This window comes from Rhinolophus ferrumequinum, chromosome 18, assembly GCF_004115265.2.
Source record: "Rhinolophus ferrumequinum isolate MPI-CBG mRhiFer1 chromosome 18, mRhiFer1_v1.p, whole genome shotgun sequence".
NCBI lineage: Eukaryota > Metazoa > Chordata > Mammalia > Chiroptera > Rhinolophidae > Rhinolophus > Rhinolophus ferrumequinum.
This window is the reverse complement of record NC_046301.1, coordinates 58,188,199-58,215,247: the sequence shown is the minus strand read 5'-3', so window position 1 is coordinate 58,215,247 and position 27,049 is coordinate 58,188,199. Positions and strand designations below refer to the sequence as shown.

The 27,049-nt window shown below is 49.0% G+C and overlaps 1 protein-coding gene across 10 annotated transcripts in view; it reads right to left on the bottom strand.

The window, feature by feature from the left end:
* RFX2 (regulatory factor X2) overlaps window positions 1-27,049 on the bottom strand; it is a 93,578-nt gene that overhangs the window by 11,641 nt on the left and 54,888 nt on the right. For 9 of the 10 annotated variants that reach the window (XM_033134989.1, XM_033134990.1, XM_033134988.1 and 6 more), the window contains 9 exons: window positions 25,297-25,558; window positions 14,845-14,919; window positions 8,219-8,400; window positions 7,183-7,302; window positions 4,469-4,584; window positions 3,305-3,423; window positions 2,802-2,914; window positions 2,318-2,472; window positions 795-892 (listed from right to left, as the gene is read on the bottom strand). In XM_033134989.1, coding sequence (XP_032990880.1) covers window positions 795-892; window positions 2,318-2,472; window positions 2,802-2,914; window positions 3,305-3,423; window positions 4,469-4,584; window positions 7,183-7,302; window positions 8,219-8,400; window positions 14,845-14,919; window positions 25,297-25,558 — 1,240 coding nt within the window. The remainder of the gene's footprint in view (window positions 1-794; window positions 893-2,317; window positions 2,473-2,801; window positions 2,915-3,304; window positions 3,424-4,468; window positions 4,585-7,182; window positions 7,303-8,218; window positions 8,401-14,844; window positions 14,920-25,296; window positions 25,559-27,049) is intronic. The other variant, XM_033134987.1, reaches the window with a different exon arrangement.

Sequence of the window (27,049 nt, the reverse complement as noted above, 5' to 3'; positions counted from 1 at the left end):
GGCTGGGGCATGCAGAAAGCTTGTTTTCTCTTCTTGTAGGGAGCGACTCAGGGACGGGGCAGGGGCCGGGAAGCGGGACCCACCGCTTCTGGTGACAATCTCAAGGACCCGAAGAGGGAGAATCAGTGAAGGACACACATGTCACCAGGGCATCACGTGGCATCTATAGCAGACGCTGTAGGACGGGTGGGTTAGAACGTAACCCCTTTGGCTCTCTGGAGGGGTGGGTGAAAATACAGGGCGTCACTGGAGCAGCCTCTGTGGGGGTGGCCTGGGAGTCTGAGATTTTTAACAACCGCTGTTCTCCGGCACCCTGAAGTTTCAGTCTCATCGGCCTAACAGCGATCCCAGGATGTAGGCAGGTAAACCAGATGCCCAGAATCTGGCCTCGTCTGTACTTGGCCGCTCCTTAAGAAATGCTGGTGAGAACAGTCACAGAAGCTCATTCTTTTCTTTTCTCTTTCTCTCTCTCTCTCTCTCTCTCTCTTTTTTGCATGGGGGCCAAATCTCCACATTTAAATTCTGATTTGTGGCCAAGACTATAGTAATAAGGGTAGATAGAGCAAGACTAAATTCCTCTTCTTTCATGAGCATAGACACATTCGATCTGTGGTGAGTTGACCCAAATGGGTCCCATCAAATGGCCTCCTGACTTCCTCAGGCCCCCTGACGGGACACACAGGAGCAGGCTCCTGGCCCCCTCCCTTCACAGCACAGCAGGGGCTGAGGGGTCCCCAGGCCACAGCCTCTGCTCCCTCACGGTGACCAGCGTGGTCTGGAACCCCAATAGTTACCTTGGTCTGGATGACCTGCTGTGGGAAGTCGCTCATGGCGTTCGTCAGCCAGCCTTCCAAGCTCTTGGCAAAGTTGCGGATGGCCTGTGTCAGGGTGCCTGCGGGATCAAAGCACGACATTACCAGTGAGAAGGGCAGCGTCTCGCCGGCCAGGATGCGCACAGAGTGTGAGAGGCAAGTGCAATGCAAGGTACCACTCCACACGCAACACAGGAAAAGCGGAGGACGGAGCGGCACAAGGGTGGGTGAGAATTCAGGACACTCAGTGAGGGAGGCCCGCAGTACGAGTCGGCCTGTGCAGACCGTCCATGTCTGTTCATCTGTCTACACTAGTGGGTCTCACCCAGGGCCGTCCTGCCCCCGGGACACTGGGCAATGTCGGGACATCTGTGGTTGTCATGACTGGGGGGGGGGGGCTCCTGGCATCAAGTGGGTGGGGCCAGGGATGCTGCTCAGCCCCCCACAGTGCCCAGGTGGCCTCCCCCCAGAGTCATCCAGCCCCAATGTCAGCAGTGCTGAGGCTGAGAGCCCCTGATACCCATGTATGTATGGAAATATGTTCTACCAACTTCCAAAATGTATTGAGATGGCTTCCGATAAGGAAAAATTAAGACTCTTATAAAAGTCCCCAAAATGTAAAAGTAAATGCACCCGAAACTCAAACCTTAATATAGACACTCAGTTATACACTACACTGAATAGTTGTCTGGCAGGCAAGGCCAGAGGAGAAATGCAGCCATCAACACTGTTTCCCATTTTCTGGCACAAAAGCAGACCAGTTCATTAAGACAGACGGGGACTTCCGAGCGCTGACACAGGTATTTACAGTCACCTACCAGGTGTAACCCGTGGCACACACTGCAGTCATTGATTAAGAGCGAGGCCTCAGTGCCCAGCTTCCTCCCCTTTACTAGGTCCACGCAGGCAGCCTGGAAGTTAGGGCGCCGGCACTGCGGGCGCCCCCTGGTGGAGGTGGTTGTCACACCACGAGAGACCCTAGGAAGGTCCCCCAGCCGGTGTAGCCATCAAGGCCCACGATTTTGTTTCCCCCCCCCCCCTTTGATCTATTACGGTCGCTGGAATCTCGACAAAGTTCTATAGAATCCACCCTTTGGTGCTAAAGAGTCGCAGGGTTGGGAGGAAGCGGAGCTCAGCATCAAACCAACCCCAGGGGAGGTGGATTAAAACCCAATCCAGGGCTTTCAGCAAATGCAGCCTGAGGGGGAGGGACGTCCTGTGACCTTGACCCCACCCTCTAGAAGCTCCTCTGGGGACATCGGAGACGGGATGTGACCTGGAACCCCACAGCTTTGGGCAGCAGCACCCACCTCTGAGCCCAGCCAGAGCCACTGCCCGGGCCCCTCCTAGTCTCCCGGGGTCAGTGACAAAGGGTGAGCATCTTCCAGGGGTGCCTGAGCCGCTGCTCTCACTGGACTCTCGGCGCCCCAAGTCTGAGAAGGCCCGATGAGGTGGCTGCAGGGGCACAGGGACAGGAAGCGGGGAGGCAGGTGGGGAGTGCTTACTGGGCACTGGCCGCAGCACGTCTGGGATGAGGACCTCCACCAGGGCCTGGTAGAGGATGTGGTCGCAGCTCCTCATCCACTTGAGGATGGGGTCACATTTACACAGAGACACCAGCTTGTCCTTCGGGAGGACGGCGGCTTCGGGGTTCTCGTCACTGTGGGGGTGGGGGAGATGAAGTGAGCTGCAGCCCCACAACTGCCTGAGGACTGTGGAGTCATCAGTGCCTGTATTCCCCACGCGGGTCCACACCGTCCCTCCCCTGTGGCTACAGCTGAGGTGACTTCTCTTTGGCACATGGTCACCTCCAAAATCACTCACTCGAAACAAGGGACTGGGCAATGCGAATTACAAATCAACCATCAGAGGTACAAAAAAACAACATATGCTCAAGGTGGGGGGCAGTGCTATTTCTTGAAAAGCTGACGCATTTGCCTGTGGGTCACTGTGGCTGTCATTGGGCCTGTCTGGTGGGACAGCAGGTACCTGGCCGGTAGAGAGGCAGGGCCATCGCTGGAGGAGGGTTTAGAATTCCAGAAGGAAAGCCACAGCTTTTCAATGTAGTGGAACTGGAGGTTCATCACGACATCTAAAGTTGCCTGGGAGTAAAAAAGGCCGGTTAAATGCAAGAATGTGTATGTTAAAAAGTTTACGGATCATGTGTCATCAGGACCTGCCAAGCAAGCTTCCACAGGCTGTAGGAAGGGGCGGGGGGGCTTTTGAAATCCAGAGACCACAGAGGGGATGGAAATGGACAGAGGGACACTGTCCAGGGGGGACATTCTATCTACTGCTTGGCCAGAGTGAGCTGGGGCCGCTGTGTAATCGGGGACAATTGGGGATGTCTGAGCGCCTGGTGGTTCTGGTGATGGGCCTGGGGAAGCACACTTGGCTCTGCACCCAGTGCCTGGGGGGCACCAAGGCTCCCACTGAAGCCCCACGGCCCAGGCATGGGCTCTTCCCGGGGCTGCCCTGAAGGGTGTGGTCACCTCGCAGTGCCGTCGGTAGACCAGCTGCAGGGCCTTGACGTCATGTAGTGTGACACTCTCCTGCAGCAAGACGCTGCCCAGGTCAGGCGCTGGAAACTCCGGGAACACGTGGGAGACATCTGGGGGATGGAAACAGGGTCACCAGCAGCCCTGCAGAAGGTCTCCCCACAGAAGCCGGGTTGGGAGCCCCATGTGCTGTGGGACGCTGGCCAGACGTATCAGCAACTGCTCAACAGCCCTGGGGCGGTGTCCTGGCTCCACTGAGCAGTCACACAGCTTCTGTAAGCTTTGGTTTGCTCAGGTACAGAGTGGGGACAGCATTGAGCATTGTCCCCCCTACAGACACACATACACACATGAAATATGCCGAGAGACAAAGTATCGAGCCCAGGGCCAAGGACACAGCAAGTGCTCTCATCACCCCAGATCACCCCAGCATGGGTGCCACCCAGGGCAGTGCATCTGGGGACAAGGCCGGCCCAGTGGTGACCTCCTGGGCTTGACAACCTCTCCAGAAGACCCATCACAAAAGGGCTCTGTTCAGACTCAAAAAATACACCAAGGCCACTGCTGTCTCAATGTGTGTATGTTTCTGACACGGGTCCCAATAACTCTCCCTGGGCATGTCCAAGTGGCCGTCTCTGAGTGAGGACGCAATCCCGGAGCAGTGGGGTCGCCTGGGATGGGACTCTCCAGAGCACATCCCAGGGAACAGGGCCCGGCTGCCCTGTGTGGGAGCTCTGGGAGAGGAGAGACCCAGTTTTAGGGGTCCTGAGTATCTTGAATGTTCCAGCAAGCAAGGAAGACAACCCAGGAGGGCAGCCGAGTCCTGCTGCTGTCCTGGGCCAGCAGGTTGTAAAATAGGACATCTAGTCCTCTCTCTGATGGGCATTCCATTTTATTAATTAATTTTTGGTGGACTTTTTATCCATGAATTTGGGGGGCAGATGCTGATCTCAGGGATGTGGCATCTCAGGGATGCCACAAAGAAGTGGCGTGTGATTGAACTTTCTATGTCATTCAAAAAGCGTCATACAAGAAGACTGTTTAGAGCACCCATTTTGGTGCTGCTGGTGTTGAAACCCACAAGCACCCAGAAGGGCCGAGCAGACCCTGAACTTTCACAGCGGGCCCTGCACCCAGGTGGGGATGCTCCCCGCTCACCTATGTACTGCTGGTGCTGCTGGCTCTGTGCGGCCATGGCCTGCTCCGGCGTGCTGTGGAGACTGCTGTGTGAGCCACTGTCCCCAGGGCTGTCTGTCTTCTGGGCTGGCCGGTACCTGGGCAGGGGACACATGTGCCACCATGAGGACCCAGCAACACTGCCCAGAATGGGCCTAAGGAGCAGAGGGCTGAGCAGGATGGGCTTTAGTGTGTGCGTGTGTATAATTTGTAAATGATTATAGTCAAATACACATAACAAACTTGATCATTTGAACCATTTTTAAGTGTTTGGTTCAGTGGCATTAAGCACATTCACCTTGTCATACAACCATCCCCACCATCATCTCCAGAGCTTCCTCACCTTCCCACACTGACACTCTGTCCCCATTAAACACTCACTCCCCTCCCCCAGCCCCTGGCACCACCATCTACTTCCTGTCTCTATGAATCTGACTCCTCTGGGGACCTCCTGTGAGTGGAATCACACAGTATTTGTCCTTCTGTGTCTGGCTGATGTCACTGAACTCAATGTCCTCAAGGTTCACCTATGATACGTTGTCACATGTGTCAGAATGTCCTTTCTCTTTATGGATGGATCCTATCCCACTGCAATGTATATACTACATTTTTTTTTATCCATTCATCATCTGCTGTTGGATACTCTGGTGGCTTAAATGTGTATATACAGAGGGTGCCAAACAAATGTATACAAATTTTAAGAAAGGAAAAAGCCTGTATTAAAATTGTAATCCTCAATATATACCAATAACAAAAGATGAATACTAGTCACATTTGACTTCTGCAATTACAAGAGGTGCTCAAAGTGGTTACCATCAGCGTAATTTTAATACAGTTTTTTCCTGTCTTAAAACGTGTATACATTTTTTGAATGCTTCTTTCTTAGAAGACAAGTGAACTTCTTTACATAGAATCACAAATACCTTACCATTATATGGTCTCAAAGGGAATTCTGAGACTGTCCTTTTCCCTGAGCCAGAAAGCAATGGACAGTGTGTGTGGGCAACAAACTGGGAGACATGAACAGAGAAGTCCTTCCGGGGCAGCGTGTCCCTCAGAGGGACGCTGCCAGGTGGAATGTGTGGCAGGAAGGGTGGGGTGGGGAGCCCCTGTCTGAGCTGGGGGTGCCTTTCGTTGTGGAAAGGGGGGTCAGGCTCACTCTGAGGCGGAAGAAATGCCTCAGATGTGCACGGGCCACCTGCCCTGGGGGGTGGTTCCATGTACAGGGTACAAGCCTGTGGCTATGAAATATGTATACGTGCTCCTAAAATAATACACTGCCTGGCATAGAGATCCATAGGTGTCTGCAGGGGCCGAAACCAAACTAGAAGAAGCTGTCGAGTCCTGTGGAACAACCAGGGTCCGAGTGGACTGTTGGTTCCATTCTGATGTGTTGGCTCCGGGAGAACATTCCAGAGTCTCTTCTGTGACCACCACTCCTGTGATTGCCATGTGGCTAGAAGTCACTGGGACACTTTAGAGCAGCGGAAATGGGGTTTTGAGCCTCACAGATTGGCTGAGGCATGAAGGTGCCATGTGGGGGTGAAGGGGGCAGTCTCCAGCCTGGCACAGCCTGGACTCTGGAGAGGGAGCCTGGGACACCGGGAGGCTGACATTCCAGTGGGAACCTCAATAGGATCAACTATGGCTTAGAGGGCGAGTTCTGTTGCTCGTTTTGTAAATAAAGCTTTGTTGGCACGCAGCCATGCCTGCTCGTTGGCTGATTATCCCTGGTGGCCCTGGGCTACAGCAGCAGACTGAGCAGTCACTACACCAACACTCTGCCTTGCAAAGCCCAAGGTATTTGCTCTCCGGCCCTTTACAGAAAAGTTTGCTGACTCCTGCCTTAAAAGATGAGTAGGTTTGTGAGGGGTAGAGAACATTCCAGAAAATACCCAGGCCTTTCCAGCCCTCAGAGCAAAATGTCAGGAAGGAGCAACAACTTAAATCTATAGGCTTCTTTCTCCTGGTTTCTTGGGTTATTTTCAGTGCTCTCTCTCTTTTGTTCTTGGTAGTTGAAAAATTAAAGATCTGTGATACCAACTCTATGACACTCTGGAAAAGGCGAAACTATGGGGACAGTCAAAAGCTCAGGCATGCCAAGGGTTAGGAGAAGGAGGGATGTGTAGGTCGGGCACAGGGGCTTTTTAGGGCAGTGAAATAGTCTATGACACCATTCTGAGGGACACGTCATGACACATTTGTCCGAACCCACAGAACGTAACCAGGATGAACCCTAGTGTAAACCATGGACTTGGCGTGACGTTGACGACGTGTCAACAATGCAGGTTCAATTGTAACAAATGCACCGCTCTGGTCAGGGATGTGGACAGTTGGGGGAGGCTGTGCGTGTAGTGGGGAAGGGTCTGTGGGGAGTCTTTGTACTTTTTACTCCATTTTGCTGTGACCTAAAAGTGCTCTAAAAAATAATGTGTATATTCTTTAAAAAACAGAACACTCTGGAAGCTGTTAGCTGGGTGAGGCTACGTCCTTAGCCCCGAGTCCTGATGCCCTCCCTTCAGGCCAGTGGAGGTGAATGCCTTGGTTCTCCCAGGACGCTGGAGACCGAGGTTCATCGGTCTCCACTGTAGGACAGGAGTCCCCTCGCCTGGATGGATTTAATGTTTGAGAAACCCCTCCCTACATTCTCCCAAGGGAAACCCCTCCTCAGGCCGGCCTCAGCCCTGGTCACCCACCTGGGCTTCTGGTGCACAGGCTGTTGCCGCATGGCCATGTACTGGGTGTCCTCTTGCAGCCGGTTCAGGGGTGAGTCTGGCTTCAGACGGATCCCATAGTAATGATACTTGGAGTTGCCCCTAGAAACCAAACATCCGGGTCAGTGCTCTCTGCAGACATCCTGAAGGACAGGAGGTGCTGTCTGGGTCCTTCCTGTATGTTGGGCCCCAGGGTTCAGTATTCCCTGCACCATGTGGGAAGTGTTCATGGGCTGCTTCATGTCCAGAGGGATTGAAGAAATTCTGCACACAACCTCCTGCTCTGGGAGGCTCTCCTCTTGCATTTTAGTATGATAAAGGCTCTGAAAAGTCCTGCAGTGAGAAAACCAGTCCCATGTCTATGTGCTGTAAGGACGGTCTCTGTCAAGGATCAAAGGTGGCAGAGTTCAGGAGGAGACCCACACATTCTCTCGGCCAGGATGCCGGCTTCTGAGCGTGCACGAATGAACCCTGACCCCCAATTCTGTGTGACCTCACTGAGCGTAGGCACCGAGCCTGGCCTGCCGCAGATCACGGCCACATGCGCTCTAGGCTACCCCCTTTGAATAGAGTGTGACCACCTTTTTCTAGTGAGAGAGGTGTTCACATTATTGCCGGGGATAAGTTTATGGCACATGATGTTCCCTGGCTGTGGTCGGCCAATGGCAGGCCATGGCAGGTGGGTCCAAGAATAGCAAAAAGCATCGAGAAATAATAAATCCAACTCTCCTACACAATCCAGAGGCAGCTTTTTAAAAACCCATTATTATGGAAAATTTCAAACAAGGAGAGGGAGCTGGAGTGAACCCCCACGTGCCGTCACCAGGAGAGAACCAGACCACCGCCCGCACCCCGGCCCAGGCCAGGACCGTGCTGCCGCCAATTCAGGGCAATTCCAAGTTCACTGGAGGCGTGCCCGTCGGGATGTGTGGGGAGGAGGAGGAAGCTGGCTTTCTGTATAAAGGGAGAAGAAGGACAGATGGGTGTGGGGGGCTGCTGGACACACCCCTCTACCCACCTGGTGCCCAGTCGCCGCGTCCTCAGGCCCATAAACACGGAGCGGATCAGTTTCCCAAAGGAGGCGGCATTCACAGGGTCCAGCTTGTGTTCCTGGCAGTGTCGAAGGTAATGGTTGTATAGAGAGCTTCGGGGGAGACTGACACCTTCGGCAGTTTCATAATTATCTAGTAGCCACTGGAGCTGGAGAAAGACAGATACGTGTCCGTTTGTCAGAATCCCCCCAAACACCAAAATGCTGACATTGGACTCATTAAGAGTGTCACATGCTTTCCCTCCACTAACATGACGAGGAAATTCATTGCTATTGTCACCGATTTGGATCCAAGAGATTCTGGACATGTTACTCAGCTTCCCTTCACCCGCTTCTTTGTTTCTTCAGTTTTCAGCCTGGTCTTCAGGCTCCTTGACTTAATTGAGAAAAACCTGCATAGATGGAGACTTTGTAGAATCTGTCTTTATAATCATTAAACACCCGCATGCCCTGCACGCTGTTGAAACGCCAAATGTCTCCTAAACCTATGGGAATGGAGATCAATTCTGATGACAAGAGTGAAGAAAACTCACGGGCCTGTGAGCACTGCGCCGTGCATCAGCGTGGAGGTCTACGGAGACGGACCACTACTTATTTCCTGCAGGCCCGGACCGAGCAGAGCACAGACAGAAACTGAGTAAAATCCTTAAGAGGCTAATGTGCCAAGTTTTGTGCTCAGGCCAAGGCAGGAAAAAGAACTGAAGGCCAAATTCACTGTTCCCAGAGGTTGGCATTGAGTTGGAAGGGCAGGAGCTGGCCTCATAGAAATCGAAGTCCCCACCCATGTGGGGCAGCGTGCAGATGGAGGCCCCCGCCTGGGAACCCCTGAGCACAGTGTCCTGAAGGCTGTGGTTTGATTCTGGCTTCTGCTCTGCTGTGTGAGCACACAAGGCCTGACCCGTGCATCGGCTTTGGGGACAGGCAGGAGCCATGTGCACAGGATCCCAACGGGGGCAGGATCGCTGAGGGAGGAGGGTGGTCTAAGCAGCCACCCCGGTCCAGAGCACTGAGGGGCTCCCTGCTGGCCCTGACCACCTCTGCGGTCCCGGCATGCAGGGCTCCTGCATGGCCCCGTGCCCTTTGCATCCTTCCAGATCCAGAGTGAGCATCTCTCCTGGGACATTGAGACCCCCCACTGCACCCCCCACCTATGTCCTGTACCCCACTGCACTCCATGCCCCTTTGTGGCCCCAACCAGGCAGCATGCAAGCTGAAAAGTCAGCCTACGCATCCCTTTGAAAAAAGTTTTATTACGGAAAGTCTCTATCATGCACAGAGGTAGTGAGAATAATTTAAGGACCTCCTGCCTCAACAGGCATCGGCCTGTGGCCATCTTATTTCGTCTAAGCCCCACCCACAGCCTTCTGCCTGTCCTAAGCCATTTTAAAATGAACCCGACGACCCTTCATTTCATCCCTGGGGCCTCCCCGCTCGCATGTGGGCCTGAGTGACAGGTGGGTGGTGGGGCCAGCTGGGGGTCTGGATGCCAGAATGAGGGAGGTTTCAGAGGCAGGGGGTGGGCACGCTGGACGTGCAGGATGAAGGCGTGGGAGCAGGGCAAAGATCCAGGACTGACAGAGCAGAAGGTCGTTTAATAGAAAGACAGGCATCGGCCATCGACAAGGGCTGGGTAGTGGGTTCTGCTTTGGGGAGGAGGAGGTGAAGGTCTGGACTGGTGTTTGGGGCAGAGGTTAGAACCAGATGTGTAACCCTGGCACCACGGAGCTGAGGACAGGGTCTCGGTGGGGTGTGCAGAGGAGATTTGTCGCGCGTGGGCACTGCCCTGTGCAGGGGCGAGGAGGAGGGAGCGTGTGGCCAGGCCTGAAATGAAGACCCAATACGTGCTGCCTTGATACCCGGGGAAACCTCCCCACGCTGCTCCTGCAGGGAGGTCTTTGAGCCACACAGCTGTCCTCACTGCGGGACCGGGCACAGCTCCCTGAGGAGCAGGAGGGAACCAGGGGCCATGCCACCCTCTTGTCACCACAAAGCCTCCCATAGTCCATTGCTCCCTCTGTTCCTCAGTGTGCCCATGTGGCCCCTGTGGCCTGCGCTGTCCTCCTCCCGTGTGTGAGTCTGTGTGACTAATAACAAATAGCTGTCCACTCGGTCTAGTGTCAGGTGGCATGCGTTCAGCCATCCCTCTAACCCTAGGGGGGAGCAGCCCTCACGGACAGGCTGACGCGACACAATGACAACAGGGAGACAGAAGGAGGATGCAAAGCGACATGCAGGAGGGTGGCAGCCGTCAAGGGCAGAGGACTCTGGGCAGAGTAGCCGGCTGCGTGACATGGGCCCGAGGTCATGGGAAACCAGAAAGGCCCCTGAAAAAACCTGTCCCTTTAGGAAAAGAACATCACATCTTCTACTTTCCATCAAGTCATTCAGGCCTTTCATGTTCACACTTCCTGTAAACGTGCTTTTCTGCCACAGGCAGCACAGACCTCCCTCTCCTTCCAATTTCGCTCTGGCCCAGGCCTTGGCGCTTTAGGAGCCATCTCCTTGGTCCTCCCTTGTCCCTGACCTCTGTCTCCACATTTGCACCCCCAGGATCTTAAAGATGCCCCAAGAAACACTGACCAGAGAAGATAGGGTCCCAAAGAGCAAATGGGACCCCAGGGTGCCACTTCTTACGGAACCCTCCATGGGTGGGAGAAGCCAGGACCCACATGGGGACACTGACCGTGGCCCCCGAGGGTGAGGAGGATTCTGTCGGGGGCTGCTGAGCGATGGAGGCTCACACCTGGCCCACCGCTTGACACGACTGGCTCCTATGTAAAAAGAAAGGTTTGGGAAAGGCGATTCCTTTCCCCCAACCTCGTGGTATTTAAATTAAAAGTAGCCATCTCTGTCTGGGTGAATCTGTTGAGTTGACATCAAGATCATCATGACAGCAAGGACACATGGTCACCTTCCTCCTAAGTAGAAGTGACTACAGAGAGAATGGACACCACTAGCAGCCTCCAAAAGAATAACTTTCTCTTTTTTGCCTTGAGGAGTTACTAGGAAGGAAAACTGATTGAAGCAGCTGGGGGAAGGAGCCATTGGGGAAGTGCTTCAGGCAGAGGGCACAGCCTGTGCAAAGGCCCTGGGGCAGGACCGTGCCTGGTGTGTTGGAGGAGCGGTGAGGAGGGGGAGAGAGGGAGGTGGTGAGGGCAGGGAGGGGGCGGGGGAAGTCACGCAGGGACCTGTGGGTCGTTTCCATGACACTGGCTACTACTTGGAGGGAAATGGGGGCCCTGGAGGCTTCTGAGAAGACAGGTGCCAGGATCTGGCTTAGGTTCTAGTAGGATCATTCTGGAGGCTGAGGGCTGGTTAGTAGGTGGACTCGACAATCCACGGGAGAGATGGGAAGGGTGGTGAAAGGTGGCCATGGTGGTGAAGGTGGGACAAGTGGTCTGATTCTAGGTTGTTCTGAAGGTGAAGTCAAAGAGCATGGGGAGGTGAGGAGCAGGAGGGGGCAGGAAGCAAGGATGAGCAAGGAAGATGGTGGGTGTGGAGTTGGGGGAGGGGTCCAGGCAGCAGTGACCTTGAGGAAACAGCTGTCCTGCCAGGAGCCTGGTGGGGCGGGCAAGGTAGTGAGGGGAGAGGGACACTGAAGTAACAGCGTCCAGCCAAGGCCACTGCTAGAGGTACTTGCCACGTAATTTGGAGCAACATCTGGGCAAGCGACCCATCCTGTAAGCAGCCGCTCTGGCCAAGCCCCAGCTGGTCTGCAAGTGACACCTTTGTCATCATGCCTGCCTATGGTGGGCCACCAACTGAAGGATAAAGGATCTTTGACAATTTGTGTTTCTTGATTAAAAAGCCATATAAACCTGAATATAATTTAAAATCAGGGCGTCCTCCCAGGGTTTGGAAATGAGTTTGTTTTAGTAGACAGTGGCCACCTCCCTGTGACAGTGACTCAGTGAACCACTGTGGGGTCCCTGAATCTGCCAGGGTCGAGGGGGGACTTCTGCAGCTGGGATCTGGGGACAGCAGGGAGGCAGCGCTGGGAGGAGCCCGGGCACCTCCAATGAGTGTAGTTGGGGACCTTGACGGAGGCTTCCCCAGGCTGGGCAGCATGGCTGCTACACCCAAGAGGAGGCCACAGCAACACCCGGTGGGGAAGGAGCTTTCACCCCCAGAACCAGCTTCTTTACCTCCTTCCTCTGAAATAACTATCCCTCGTTTTCATGCCACCAGATCACACCCGTTCCCATTTGGAAGACCACTCGAGGCCTCCTTCCTTCACTGGGGGTTTCCTCATCAGCCTGGAAGTTTCCTTCAACTTGCAGACCCCCTGGGTCTGAGCCCCCCAACTTGAGGGCAGCACGGGAAGCACCTGGGGGACCCCAACGTCAGCTGGCTCTGGAGGGCACCGTCCAGCCTTCCTGGACTTTGGACATCACGCCACCTGCGCCCACCCCAAGGCACACACCAGGAGAAAAGAAGCCCCGCAGGAGGCAGTAACGGATCCAGAGGTAACCTCTGTGCTGGGTTCCGGGGCAGAAAGGTTCGCTCTGGGCGGCTTTTCTCACGCCTGTCAAACTCCTCACCACCCAGCTCCCCGGAGTGATTTCTTCTCGTTCCTTTTGTCTCCATGCTCAGCACAGTCCAGGGCTGAGGGGACACTGTGACTACGGCCTGGGATGCCACAGGAGAACCAGCCCTCAGGGCGCCCCCTCGTCTGCCCTGACGTTGGGCTGACAAAGAAGCCGGACTGTGGCCAGCTGTCCAACACTAGAGCATCTCAGCTGGGGACAGCTCTAGTGACAACTGTCATGCGTGCGTATGGCCAGCTGGCCACAGGGTAAGCTCAGTCAGCTGTGACGGTGACAAGTGTCAGCAGGACACACTGCCCACCTGTGAGGCAGGTCACACGCTTTCCTTCTCTCCTGCCTCCCGCTCGGTGTGCATGATTGACTCTCTACAAAGATGCTCTTTCCATTCCCTTTGACTCCAAGTCACCGAGCCCAGCTCCTCCTCCTCAGCTCCTGAGGGAAGGAGGAGACCCAGCCACAGATCCGCAGGGAGAAAACTGCTGCGAAGGTTTTCTGCTCGGAGAGTCAAGTCAGGCATGTAAACGGGCAGGGGAGCAGCCAAGGCTGTCTGCCTCCCAGAGCAAGTGTTAGGACACCAGGAGCAGCCCTGCAGCCAGACACCAGCAGCTCATGCGCCTCCCAGACATTTCAAATGCGCCGGACATGCACGCTGCCTGCCTGGGGCGTGCGCCCCCATCCTGCCTTCCTCACACGCCTCTCCTCAGGGCCGACCGAGCGCCAGGCCGCAGGCTGTGACATGGCCACGTGTGTCTGCTGACAGCCGAAGAACGCCTGTCCCTGTTGAAGAGACTGTCATTCTGCAGATGTTCCTACCCAGTGCACTCTGACTTTAAGGCTGAGATGGGGTGTCTTCCCTCTAAGCACTCACTGAGGATTCTCCCTCCCCAGATGGGCCATCTGGGGTGGCCACGACCCATCTAGCCTGGGGGTGGGGTGGGCACCTGATGTAGTTTAGTTTTTCCCCCGCAGACAGGTGTGAGGCTGCGACCCCTAGCGAGAGCCTCTGAGGCTGAGGAGCGTACGGCCCGCATGCATGTGCCTGGAGCAGCCAGCCACACCGTGTCAAACCAGCGGCCCAGAAGTTTCTGGGCCTTTCCCTGGCTGGGCTGCTGCCCCAGAACCTCTGCCTTTTGAGCAACACTTCACTTTGAACATCAACCCATACAAAAGTCTTGATGGGGTCACGGGATTGTGATTGACTAAAGGGGACTTCTTTTTCTTTTATGTTTTAACTCTCAAGAGAATTGAAAAGATTTGAGATCAAATCACAACCTAAGTAGCTGCTTGAGAAGCATTCTGGCATCAGTGGCCTGTCCTCTTTTTAAAACGCCGAACAAATTTCCAGTTACATGTAAAGTTGAATTGAAAGCGTTTGGAGAAGTAAGGGAAAAGGGAGGAGTGTGAGGAGACCAGAACTTTCCTTGTCAACTATTCCAGGAAATAGACTCTTAGCCGGTTACCTCCTCCAGTGCCCTCCTGCCCCACAGAGCTGCCCAGAAACAAAGACGTTTGTCACCTCCTGGCATGGAACCCACGATCACAGTTTCCCCAGAAGGGGAAGGACAGAGATCTCACACAACCCACATCAGGAGGAATGAGTTGCTTTGCACGTTTCTCAAGTTACCTTCCCCCCCTTCCACCCCAAATGCTGATCACAGGAAACTTCGCTAAGACTCTTCATGGTATCCCCAATCCTGCGTCATCTTTTGTTATTGTTGCTTGTTTTAGTATTAATTTTGTTTATAATGCTTGTGATCCACCAGGCATTGCTGGAAGTGTGTCACGTATATTCAATAATCTCATCCCCGTAACACGCCCTGAAAAGGTAGGTGCTCTGCTCGTCTGTCTGCCTCCATGACTGGGAAACCTGCCCTCCTGTCCGCTACACTGTAGAAGGGCATTTTGCTGGATGTAGACCTCTGGCTGGGCTTCTCCCCCACTTTCAGCACTTCAGAAGTGTCATTTCATTGCCTTCGTTTGTTTTTATAAAATGCCTGTGAAGGGACACGCACAGCAGGGCAGACCACCGGGCCAACACACACTTACATGGCTGTTGAGTAAACCGCTTTTGTGTGATGTAATCCCTTCGCTTTTTTGGAGGTTTTCAATCGCCATTTCAAGCTAAAGAAAATGTGTGCAGAAACAAAACAAAACAAAATGAAAAAAAAAAAAAAGGAAATCAGATGGTTAGCATCAGCCAAGATTTGTTTTTATTAATATCCAAATAATGATTCAAGCGCCTACAAAATAAAAACAAGGCTTGACACAGGCAGGGGCGGGGTAAGTGGGAGTTTGAAGCAGCAGCCGGGTGTGAGTTAGTTACATGCAGGTGAGCCCAGAGCTGAGGGACACGAGAAGCGGGATGAAGTTCGACTCTGAACACTGGCTGTTGAATCGAGCACAATGCCTGCACGCGCACGTGCACAACATCACACTTAGTTGCTGCATAAGTTCAAGTGTAAGCAGAGCCAGAAGAATAATCGCCCGCTGCTCCCCACACCCGTCGTCTGTTGCTAGGGAGATCAGCTGACCAAAAGACACCATGGACAGTTGGTGTGGCACTGACTTCCCGGCCAGCCTGTACCCTCCTGGATGCTTCGGGAATACACCAACAAGGCTAAAGAGCCAGGTCCTGCCATCAGAGGTGTAAGACCATGGGGCCACTGCACATGTCACAGAGATAAGTTCCTGAATGCGTATGAAGCACGAGCTGTGCAAAGAGGGTTATAGAGAAATGAGAATGTAGTCACAGAGGAAAAGTCATGTGGCAGGCCTACCAGGGAGGCCTTCTTGGGGGAAGGGGCTTCTGAGTTGGGTTTTAAGGACCTCATGGAGGTGGGGAACTGAGGTGGTGCCACAGGCGTATGCAAAGGAACAAACACCCAATTATGTGTGGCTACCATCACATTTGTATGTGCTGAATTTGACCCTGATTTGTACTTGGAAAATGGAAATTTAAACTCTGCTGCATTCCACCATGACAGAGAACTGTAATGGAAGGAAATGAATCTAAAGTATATGCCATTTGTCCTCAAACACACGAAGACTTCAGTGATGCTTCTGCAAAAAGCAGGCTGAACGTGTATTCCAGAAAGCACAGCTGAGTTCAGAAACGAGAGGGTTACGGCTTCACCCATCACCCTTCTGATTACTGTTGTATACGTCCACTCTCACCACTTCTATTCAACATTATACTGGAAGTTCTGGCCAGGGCACTTAGGCAACAATAACAAATAAAAGGTACACGAATAGGAAAAGAAGAAGTAAATGACCTCTCTTTGCAGATGGCATGATCTTAAATATAGAAAATACTGAAGAGCAACAAAAAATCAATTAGCTCTCATAAATGAATTCACAAAAGTTGCAGGCTACAAGATCAACATACAAAAATAAGTTATATTTCTAAACAATGAACAATGTGAAAAGGAAATTAAGGAAACAATCCCATTGACAATAGCATCAAGGAGAATAAAATACCTAGGAATAAATTTAATCAAGGAGGTGAAGTACTTGTACGTGGAAAACTATAAAACATTGTTGAAAGAAATTAAAGATGACCTAAATATACAGAAAGACATCCTATGCTCATGGATTGGAAGACTTAATATTATTAACGCGGCAATACGCTCCAAATTGATCCCTATCAAAATTCTCTATTTAACTTCCAACTGCTTTTTCAGAAATGGACAAGTTGATGCTAAAATTGGTATGGCATTGCAAGGGACCCCGGTAGCCAAAACAATCTTGAAAAAGAACAAAGTTGAAAACTCACCCTTCCTGATTTCAAAACTTATTACCAAGTTATAGTAACCGAAATGGTGCAGTACTGGGATAAGAACAGATATGTAGATCAATGAACTGAGAGTCTAGAAATAATCCCATCCATCAATATGGTCAATTGATTTTTGACAAGCATGTCAAGACCATTCAATAGAGAAAAAGTAAACTTTTCAACAAACAGTGTTGGGATAATTGGACAGCCACATGCAAAAGGATCCTTACCTTATACCATATACAAAAATCAACTCAAAATGCATCAAAGAACTAAATGTAAGAGCTAGAACTATAAAGTTTCTAGAGGAAAACATGAGGTAATCATGTAAAATGAGGTTATCTTCGTGAGCTTAGATTTGGCAATGGATTCTTAGAAATGGCACCAAAAGCACAAACAACATAACAAAAGAAAAAAGATTAAGATAAATTGGACTTTATCAAAATTAAACTTCATTGCAACAAAGGACACTATCAAGAGAGTGAAAAGAATCCCACAGAATGGTAGAACATATTTGTAAATAATATATCTGAAAAGGGTCTTGTATCCAGAATATATAAATAACACTCATAAGTCAACAACAAAAAGACGAATGACCCAATTAAAAAACGGACAAAGGACTTAAATAGATATGTCCCCAATAAGCACATGAAAACATGTTCAACATCATTAGTCATTAGGGCAATAGAAACTAAAACTACAGTGAGATACCATTTCATACCCACGAGTATGGCTGAGAAAGAAAGAAAGAAAAAGAAAGAAAGAAAAGAAAGAAAGAAGGAAGGAAGGAAGGAAGGAAGGAAGGAAGGAAGGAAGGAAGGAAGGAAGGAAGGAAGGAAAGAAAGAAAGAAAGAAAGAAAGAAAGAAAGAAAGAAAGAAAGAAAGAAAGAAAGAAAGAAAGAAAGAAAGAAAGAAATAGAGAGACGGAAGGAGGGAGGGAGGGAAGGAGGGAGGAAAGAAGGAAGGAAGGAAGGAAGTAACAAGTGCTGGCAAGGATGTGGAGAAATTGTAAGTAACCCTCATACATTGTTGGTGAAATGTAAAGTGATTCATCTGCTGTGGAGTCTAGCAGTTCCTCAAAAAGTTAAATATAAACCCAGTTAAACCATACGACCCAGCAATTCCACTGTTAGGTATATACCCAAGATAACAGAAAACAGGTGTTCAAACAAAACTGGTACACACATGTTCATAGTAGCATTATTCATAATGGGAAAAATGTGGAAAAATCCAAATATCAATCACAGACAAACGGATAAACACAACACGGTCCATCTACACAATGGAATATTGTTCATTCACAGAAAGGAGTGAGGCACTGACAATTGCTGCAATATGGATGGACCTTGAACACACAGCGCTCAGTGAGAGAAGCCAGACACACAGGCCACACAGTGTGTGTTTCCATTTATGGGAAATGTCCAGATCAGGCACGTCCACAGAGACAGGACGTGGGTTAGTGGTTGCCAGGCGCTGGGGGAGGGGGCAATGAAGGGCGACTGCTAACTGGTACAGGGTTTCTTTCTTTCTTTTTCTTTCTTTCTTTTTTTCCCCTCAAATTATATTGGGGAATATGGGGGAACAGTGTGTTTCTCCAGAGCCCATCAGCTCCAAGTCATCCTTCAATCTAGTTGTGGAGGGCGCAGCCCACCATCCCATGTGGGAATCGAACCGGCAACTTTGTTGTTAAGAGCTCCCGCTCTAACCAACTGAGCCATCTGGCCACCCCCAGGATTTCTTTTTGGGATAATGAAAATGTTCTGGAATTAGATAGGGTAACGGTTGTACAACATTGTGGATGTACTTGATGCCATTGAACTGTACACTTTTAAATGCTTAAAATGGTGAATATTATGTTATGTGAATTTTACCTCAATAAAAAACATATAACTAATTAAAAAATCCATTAGTGTCTCTCACAATCTCACAAAAAGAATGGATATTTTACTCACACGCATGGTTTTAACATCATGCACTGGTCACTTGGAAAATATTAGTTCACTGAGTTTGCAGATCTTCCAAAAGTTGCCACATTTCATTACACAGTATTGAAAAATCACATTTGTTAATATCACTACCAACCTCATTGGAAAGATACCAGTTTCTCAAAATTCTTTTTTTTTTTTTGGTTGAAAATGTACTGGCAACAAAATCTGTCAGTTCAGTTGTTTTCCTGGAGACATCAGGCTCCCCCGTTCATTTCTGAGAAAATGCCTGCCCCCTTTCCAAGTCTGAATAATCATAATTTGTCTGTTATTCTTTCAAGCAAGAACAGCGTTTCAAGAAAAACGTGGCTAGTTCTGCTCACAGCTCACTTGTACAGGATCTTCTCCTCAAGATGGGCAGGCCACTAAAGAGCTGTTTGTCACATGGAATATTATAAAGATGTGCACTCAGAGATTGAGATTTCGTAAAATTAGTAATTTTTACGGCTTCACCAAGGACCTGCTTACGTGGGACAGGTGTTTGATTTCTCTGTTCTTTTTCTTTTTTACTGTGAGCACATGCTGGTGAAGGATAGTGACTTCCAGGAGGGTGTGATGCCTCTGCCTTGCTTCCTGCCTTGACCTGTGCCCGCCTGTTTCAGTGATGTTCATTTTGCACAATCAGTGCAAGTGTTGACACTGGGAAAATGGCAACTTAAGGCTTAGTGTTATTATGAAAACAGTTTTGATCTTGTGGAACCCCTGAAAAGGTCCTGGGGACACCCAGACGTTTGCTGGACATATTGAAGACTGCTAAAAATCATGGAGTTATGAGTATTGAGAAAAAGAATACAAATTTGCTGTATAAGACCATCCTTAAAAACCCATAACTATTAAATAGGAGCTGAACAAGCCCACTGATACAGAAAATTAACTTAATGTACAGTGGCACCTCGGAAGGTGCTCATTGTGTTTTCAAATTAAAATACCACTTAAACATCTGAAAGCGATGAAGGTCAGGAAACCACCACCAGCACCTTAAGGCCAGATGGGAAGGTTGATGCCCACAAGTCAGGACTGAACGTGCACTGCGCACGGGCCTCCAGCAGAGGGCGCTGCGGCACTACCTCCCAACACGACTTGGAAGGCAAGCCCAACATCGTTGGAAAAACGGGTATCTTGCACTTGAACTTGAAGTCTGGGGGCTTCCTTTCAGACCTGACAAAGGGATTCTTACGTCTTGTTCAGTCTTCTTGGTGGCTGGAGAAGTTAGGGTTCAATCTTTAAATATGCTTAAAATTAAAACTAATTTTGTATTTCACTAGAGTTTTTTTAATATTTAAAAATTTTTATCTAAGTGCTACATGCATGCACACATGTCAAACAGCATGGAAGAGACAAGGATGGACTCAGTGGTGCCCCATCCCCACCCCAGGGCCCAGGCTGCTTTCCGTAAAATAATTTCTGTCTCCTTCACATCTTGGTATTACGTATAAGCTTGTGCATCTATTTCTTGACTCATAAGGCACTTAATTTTTCTTTTTGACTTGCTGCAATGCAGCATGCATTCCTTTTTATTGGCCATTTAATATCATGTGTTTCTGCTACATGAATTAACAGAATGCCTGCTTTAATAGCTCAGTTGGATGGAGGACAGAAAATGAATAAGGACTTGCAATCAAAGATATAGTGTCTCAAGGACCTAATGTAGTAACAGATAGCAGGCGAGTTTTAATAGCTACCAAGTATATTAAAATTAGCCAATTATTTTAAAAATTTTAAATAAAATTTTAAAATTTCTTTCATGTATAATCCTAGCAAGATTCTACCTGGCTTAAGGGCTTAAGGACTACATTCATGCCTCTTAAGAGAGGGTGGAGGTTACTTCTCCTCCAAGTTCATTAGCATCTACCCAAATGGCCATCCCATTTATAGCATAATAACCTCGTTAAAAGGACGTGCCAGGGGGGTGAGGGGGAGGGTGAGGGGATTGGAGGGCAGTCGGTGATCACAGGATGGCCACGGGTTTGAAAATTAATCTGGGGAACGTAATTTAGTGGTTACCAGAGGGTAAGGGGGTTGGGGGGTGGGAGATGAGGGTAACGGGGATCAAATATATGGTGATGGAAGGGGAACTGACTCTGGGTGGTGAACACACAGTGTAATTTATGGATGATGTGATACAGAATTGCACACCTGAAATCTATGTAATTTTACTAACAATTGTCACCCCAATAAATTTAAAAAATAAAATAAAAAAAAAAAGGACGTGCCAGACAGGGTTTGTCCCTGCAAAGGGCCAGCAATAATCACTGTCGAAGCAACACCCGCATCTCCAGGCTGAGTCTGCCCTAATTGGATATCGGGACCATGTCTCCTGGGGCTAGAAGTGCGAAGAGATGGGGATGTTCCCTGGAAAGCAGGGGGAGAAGTGGGGACAAGGGCAGAAACCTGCGATAGCTAACCCTCTGTCCTAAAACACAGCTTATTTATGTGACCATAGAACGAGGAAGTAAAAGTTTAAATGTATGAGCAACCCTTTTGGATCTTTAAAGAAAATGGAGAGTATTTTAAAAGAAGGGAAGCAGCCCATCTGGAATTCTGAAGGTAGGGACATAAATCATAGAATTACATCTGGAGAAAGGGCCAGGTGGGAAGGGCCACAGTTAAGGGCCAAATTAGGAAGACGGGGAGAGCAGCGGGCTCATTACTGGGGCGAGGGGGTCAGGCTTGAGGGAAGGGGGCATTTTTAATGTTTGTCCATTTTTATTTTGCTAATGAAACATTTTAAAATTATTTAAGTAATATTATATGTAGTTGCTGTACAAAAATCTGATTAGGTCAAAGGCATATAAGTCTCCGTTCTGGGCCGGGACTGGGATGTGGCTAAAGAGGCACGCGGGGCAGGAAACAAGGAGACGCTCTGCTCAAAGTTGTGCCAAGGCAGGGTCGGCCCCTGAAACATGGCACCCTGGGCACGTTGCCCCCTGGGTTGTATCAAGGAGGTTCAATCTGGGCTGAAATGACAAGAGGAAACGTCTCAGTTTAGTATCTCTGCTCCATGTTGTCCAAAAAAAATTTCAACAGAAAAAGTTTTTATCAAAAACTCACCACTTGGGCAATTCACTTTTAAGATTTAGAATACTGATGAAAACTTAACCACAAATAAAGACTCAAGAAAATCTGTCACCCAGTCTGAAATCACTATTGAGGTTGTAGATGGTGATTCGCACTGGTCTTTATGCTCTCTTTTCAGGATTAACTTCAAGTCCCAAAACTCTGACATAAAGAATTGGCAGATGTCAAATGTCAGATCCAGAAGTCATATTTTATTTCTGTTGCAGCCTCCGGACCATTTCTGTTCTTGGCTCCTGGAAAGTCCCTCGGATCTCTGCTGCATCCTTGCGAGATGTTCCCACGCCAAAAACAAGCCGATAAACACCAACAGAGCAGATGGAGTCAGGGATCGGATTCTCATCCAAGATGATCACTCCCCAGGGGCTTTCATGGGTGTGTGTGTGTGTGTGTGTGTGTGTGTGTGTGTGTGTGTGTGTGGAAACACATCCCATTAATGGATTTCCAATTGATTCAAACACTTGATTCTTCAGAAGCAACCCAGATGACAAACCACAGTAGCCAGGTGGCCTGGAGACTGAGCTGCACATTTGCCTGCAACCAAGATGGTGTGGACCAGAGAGAACACTGCTGTTTGTCAGTAAACTTGTTACCTGCAATCTTAGTATTTTCTACTAGTATAAATTGATGCAGTTTGCTAGCATCGAACCTGTCATATTCGTAAAAGTTAATGTAGTCTGTGAAAAACACTTTCTGACCAATAACAGCTCTAAACTTAGGTCTACCCAGCCAGTCCTCATGAGGGAGAAGCATGTCTGGTCCCTGTGGCACCTCGATCCGGCAAAACATCGCAACCTCTAGAGAGCAAATGATTTCTCTCCAGGCCTGTCCTTGGAGGCAGATCGTGGGGAATGAGTACTCTGGACACAGAAAGAGAGAGAATAGCAAGACTTAGGGACCTCTCTGATGTCAGGGTGATGCCAAAACACACCCAAAAGAACAGGTATGAGACTACAACATCACCTTCTATTTCAGGAGACTAACCCCATGCCAAAAGAGGAAGTTATTTTCTAATTGAAAATCAATCAATTAATCCATCATATTAACAGTCTAAGAAGCAAAAACTCATGATCATATCAATGAAGAAGAAGCATTTGAAAAAACTCAACATCCAAATGATAAAGACTCTCAGAAAACTAGGACTAGAAGGACCTTCCTCAATTGGAAGAAGGGCATGTATGAAAACCTACAGCTAACATCATACTTTGCAGCAAAAACTGAAACATTTCCCCCTAAGCCTGGGAACAAGTCAAGGAGGTCCACACTCACCACTCCTATTCAACATAGTATGGGAGGTCCAGCCAATGCAAAAGCAAGAAAGAGAAATAAAAGTCACCCAGATTGGAAAGGAAGAAATAAAATTATTCCTATTGGCAGACAACATAAAACTCCTAGAACTAAAAAGGGAGTTCCACAAGGTTGCAGGATGCAAGGTCAATAGCAAAAAAATCAACCGTATTTTCACATACTAGCAATGAACAGTTAGAAACAGAAATTAAAACTCAATACCATTTACAATAGCTCCAAAACCATGAGATACTTAGGTATAAATCTAACAGAATATATATAGGCTCTGCATGCTGAAAAATTACAAAATGAAAGAAATCACAAAAGATCTAAATAAATGGGACAGCATACCATGTTCATGGATTGGAAGACCCAAGTCAATTTTCCCCAAATTGATCTACAGGTTCAATGCTATTTTATCAAAATCTTACTATGAATTTTTTTTTTTGTAGATATAGGTAAACTGAGCTACAACTTACACAGAAAATTCTACATTTATATAAATAGCTGAACAATACTGAAGAAGAATAAAGTTGGAAGAACCACGCACTATAAAGCTACAGTAATTAAGACCATGGTACTGGCAAAGGGACAGGCACATAGATCAATGGCACAGAACAGAATGTCCTTAAATAAACCCACACATGGCCAACTGATTTTTGACAAAGGCACGGAAGCAATCCAATGGTGGAAGGATAGTCTTTGTAACAAATGATGCTGGAACAACTGGCAGTTTAAATGCATAAAAATAAACCTCGACCTAAAACTTGCATCTTATACAAAAGTTAACTCAAAATAAAGCAGATCCAAATGTAAAATGTAAAACTATAAAACCTTTCACAGAAAACGTAGGAGAAAATCTTCATGAGCTGGGGATAAGCAGAGTTCTCAGGCACGACATGCAAAGCATAATCTTGTCAAAAAAGAAAAATCAACAAACGATTTGATCAAAATAAAAAAAATTTTTTTCTCTGCAAAAGACACTCTTAAAGAGAATGAAAAGCCATTATCAAGACTGGGAAAAAATATTTGCAAATCACATATCTGATAGGGAACTTGTATCCAGAATACATAAATAATTCTCAAAATTCAACAGTAAGAACACAAACAACACAATTGAACAATAGGCAAATGACTTGAACTGACACGTCACCAAAGAGCATGTACAAAAGGCAAATAAGCATACGAAAAGCTGCTCACCATCGTTAGCGATTAAGAAAATGCAAATTATAACCACAATGAGATACGACTTGCACACCTACTGAAATGGCTCAAATGGAAAATGCTGACAACACTGAGTGCTGGCGATGGGGAACAACATGAACTCCTATGCATCGTTGGGGGGACGTCACATGGTAGGACCACTAGGGAAACTGTCAGTGATTTCTGATAAAGTGCAACACACACTTACCGTAGGAGCCAGCAATCCGCTCGTAGGTATTGACCCAAAAGAAAGGAAAAGGTATGTCCATACAAGAACCTGGACGTGAGGACTTTAGCTGCTTGATTCATAATCGCCCCAAACTGCACACCGCCCCAATGGCCCCCGACTGGTGAATGGATAGGCCGGCTGCAGTGTGACGGAATCCTATTCAGTCACGGAGGAGGTTCACGCTACAACTTGACTGGTTCTCAAAGACGCCACACTGACTGAAAGAAGCCGGTGTAAGAAGGTCACTACTTATATGACAGTCCGAGAGAGACAGAACTACAGTGATGGGGAAGGATCAGAGTCGCCAGGGGTTGTGGGTGAGGACAGGTGGTGACGGCAAAGAAACTCCAGTTGGGAGTTTGGGGCGAGGCAACCATCTGGATCCTGGCCGCGGCGGTGGTTACCGGAATCCGCATGTGCACCCAAACTCAGCCCAAACTCAGGGCTGTGCACCCCCAAAAGTCAATTTTACTCTATGTGAATTTAAAAAATGAACGTCAAGATGGAAACTAGAGTTTTGAAAGTGAAGTTTTTTAACCGGCTAAGGAACTGTTCTGGATGGAAGCATGCAGTAACAATTCGGTATAGCCCTTAAGAGAAATTTCCTTTGTTTAGTTCAGTCCGTTTTCATAGGATGGGCCGACCTCGGCCTCTAACAGGCTGACGATGATGCTGACGCCGCGGACCCCGCCAATAGCAGCGGCAGCATCGACCAGTATGGAGGTCTTGTTTTTACTCATAGCAATGTTCACAATAGCCCGGGATGGAGAATTTATCCTCTTTCACCAACGAAGGAACTGAGGTCCAAAGAGGCCGAGACTTGCCCAGGCGAGGCCGGCAGGGCTCGGGCTCCGGTGCCCCAGGCTGCTTTCTACTCACCGTCCCTCTGCTGCTGCCGCCAGTCTAGTCGGGGTCTAACCTGCTGGCCCTGGGAGCCGAGCACCTACCGTAGCTGGCGACGACCGGGAAGTGTGGGCCAGCGTGTGTCTCGTGCTGTCCATCCCGCCGTGGATGAGATAGGCTCCCGCGCTGGAGACGATGGAGCTCCCGCCGACATCCATGGTGATGCCCACCATGCTGTGCGAAGGGACCACGGGCGGGGAGGAGCCGGCCACGGTCACCTGGGCACCGCCCGGGGCCTCGAAGTAAGACGCTGCGCTGCTTGGGGCGTACATCGGAGGCTCGGGGTTGTAGGCGTAGGCCGCCCGCCTGTCAGAAAGAGACAAGAGGCCTCCTCTGAGTCTGCACGGAACCCAGCACAACTGCACGGAGAAGCCGGAGCCCCGCGAGACTGAGCGTATGCGCTGAGTCAGCTACGAGACGCCAGCGCAGCACAAGGTTCAAGGTGATCGCCTCTGAAAATATGCAGGACCACAGGCTGACTCATCGAAAACTAATCATTTAAAAAATTTTAAGTGTATAAAGAGGTCGTATAAGGGAGTTCCTTTGTGGAGATGGTACCATTCTGTATTTTATTGTGGTTATGCGAAATCTAGACACCGGATAAAACTGCACAGAATGAGGCAGGCACGTGCACAGACGCCTAAAGACTGGTGAAACTCAGTAAGGCCCACAGGCTAGTTAACGGTGCCACCCCAGTGTCACTTTCCTGGTATTGCCCTATAGTCACAGAGGATGTCACCACTAGGGAGGCTGGGGAAACGGTACATGAGACTCTTTTGTACTAATTTTTACTAACCCGTACTAACCTTCTGCAAATCTACGATTCTTTCAAAACAAAAAGTTTAAGAAAATGAAATTGCATAATAAAAAGAATTTCTAAGTAATACCAATAATTTGTCTAATATTCCTTTAACATCTGGATCAAATGATCAATCATATATGTTGACACTTAAATTTTTAGGTTCCATTCGAGTAACACACACCCGCCATAGTAAAAGGCAGTTGGTAACAGTTTTTCCTTGGTGGTGACTAGAGGTTAGTGATGTTCCTCTGGGCTCCTCTGGGTGGCAGGGAAACCCCCACCTCTGGGAGGCATGCACCCCAGTCCTGTTCCCCAGGGGACAGCCTCTATAACTGCAGTACAGGCAAACCCAGGAAGCTGACGTTGGTACAACCTCCGCACTTGCTCAGATGTCATGGGTTTACACGTGCTCGTTTGGGTCTGCATGTACTGGAATCTTCAGTGGTGGGCTGCAGAAGCTCACACAACTCAATAAGCACTACCACACCCTCACACTCCATCCCTGAATTTTCAAAGGGGAGTTGTTGAAATCAAATGAGCAAAAGGACTTGTGTTTCGAGCATAATGAGCTTCCCGGGAAATGTGTCCTTTTCTGCCCCAAGCATCACATAGTTTGCAAGCAGAAAACCCTCGTCCCTGATCAATGGAAAATCGAGTTGTATCAATATCATAAAAAGCTACAGGTGAACAAAGGCCAGGATGAAAAAGCAGAGATGAAATGGTTTCCGGATTGTGCAGATTGAATCTTCAGACTTAGAAGTGGGATTAGGATTTGTTTGTTTGCTTGCTTGTTTGTTTAAGGTTGCCTTTTCTAGAAGTGAACACTGCAAAGGTCTGTGATTTCTGAAATCTTCACGGGCTCTGCCGTTCTAATACCACTGTAATGGTTGCAATCCATCATGCAAAGGATAAGGGAGAGGAATTTGTGCAAACCCATCCCCAATGGACAAAGCTGGGAGAGCTGTGGAGAAAGGTTCCGGACGTGGCCTAAGGTT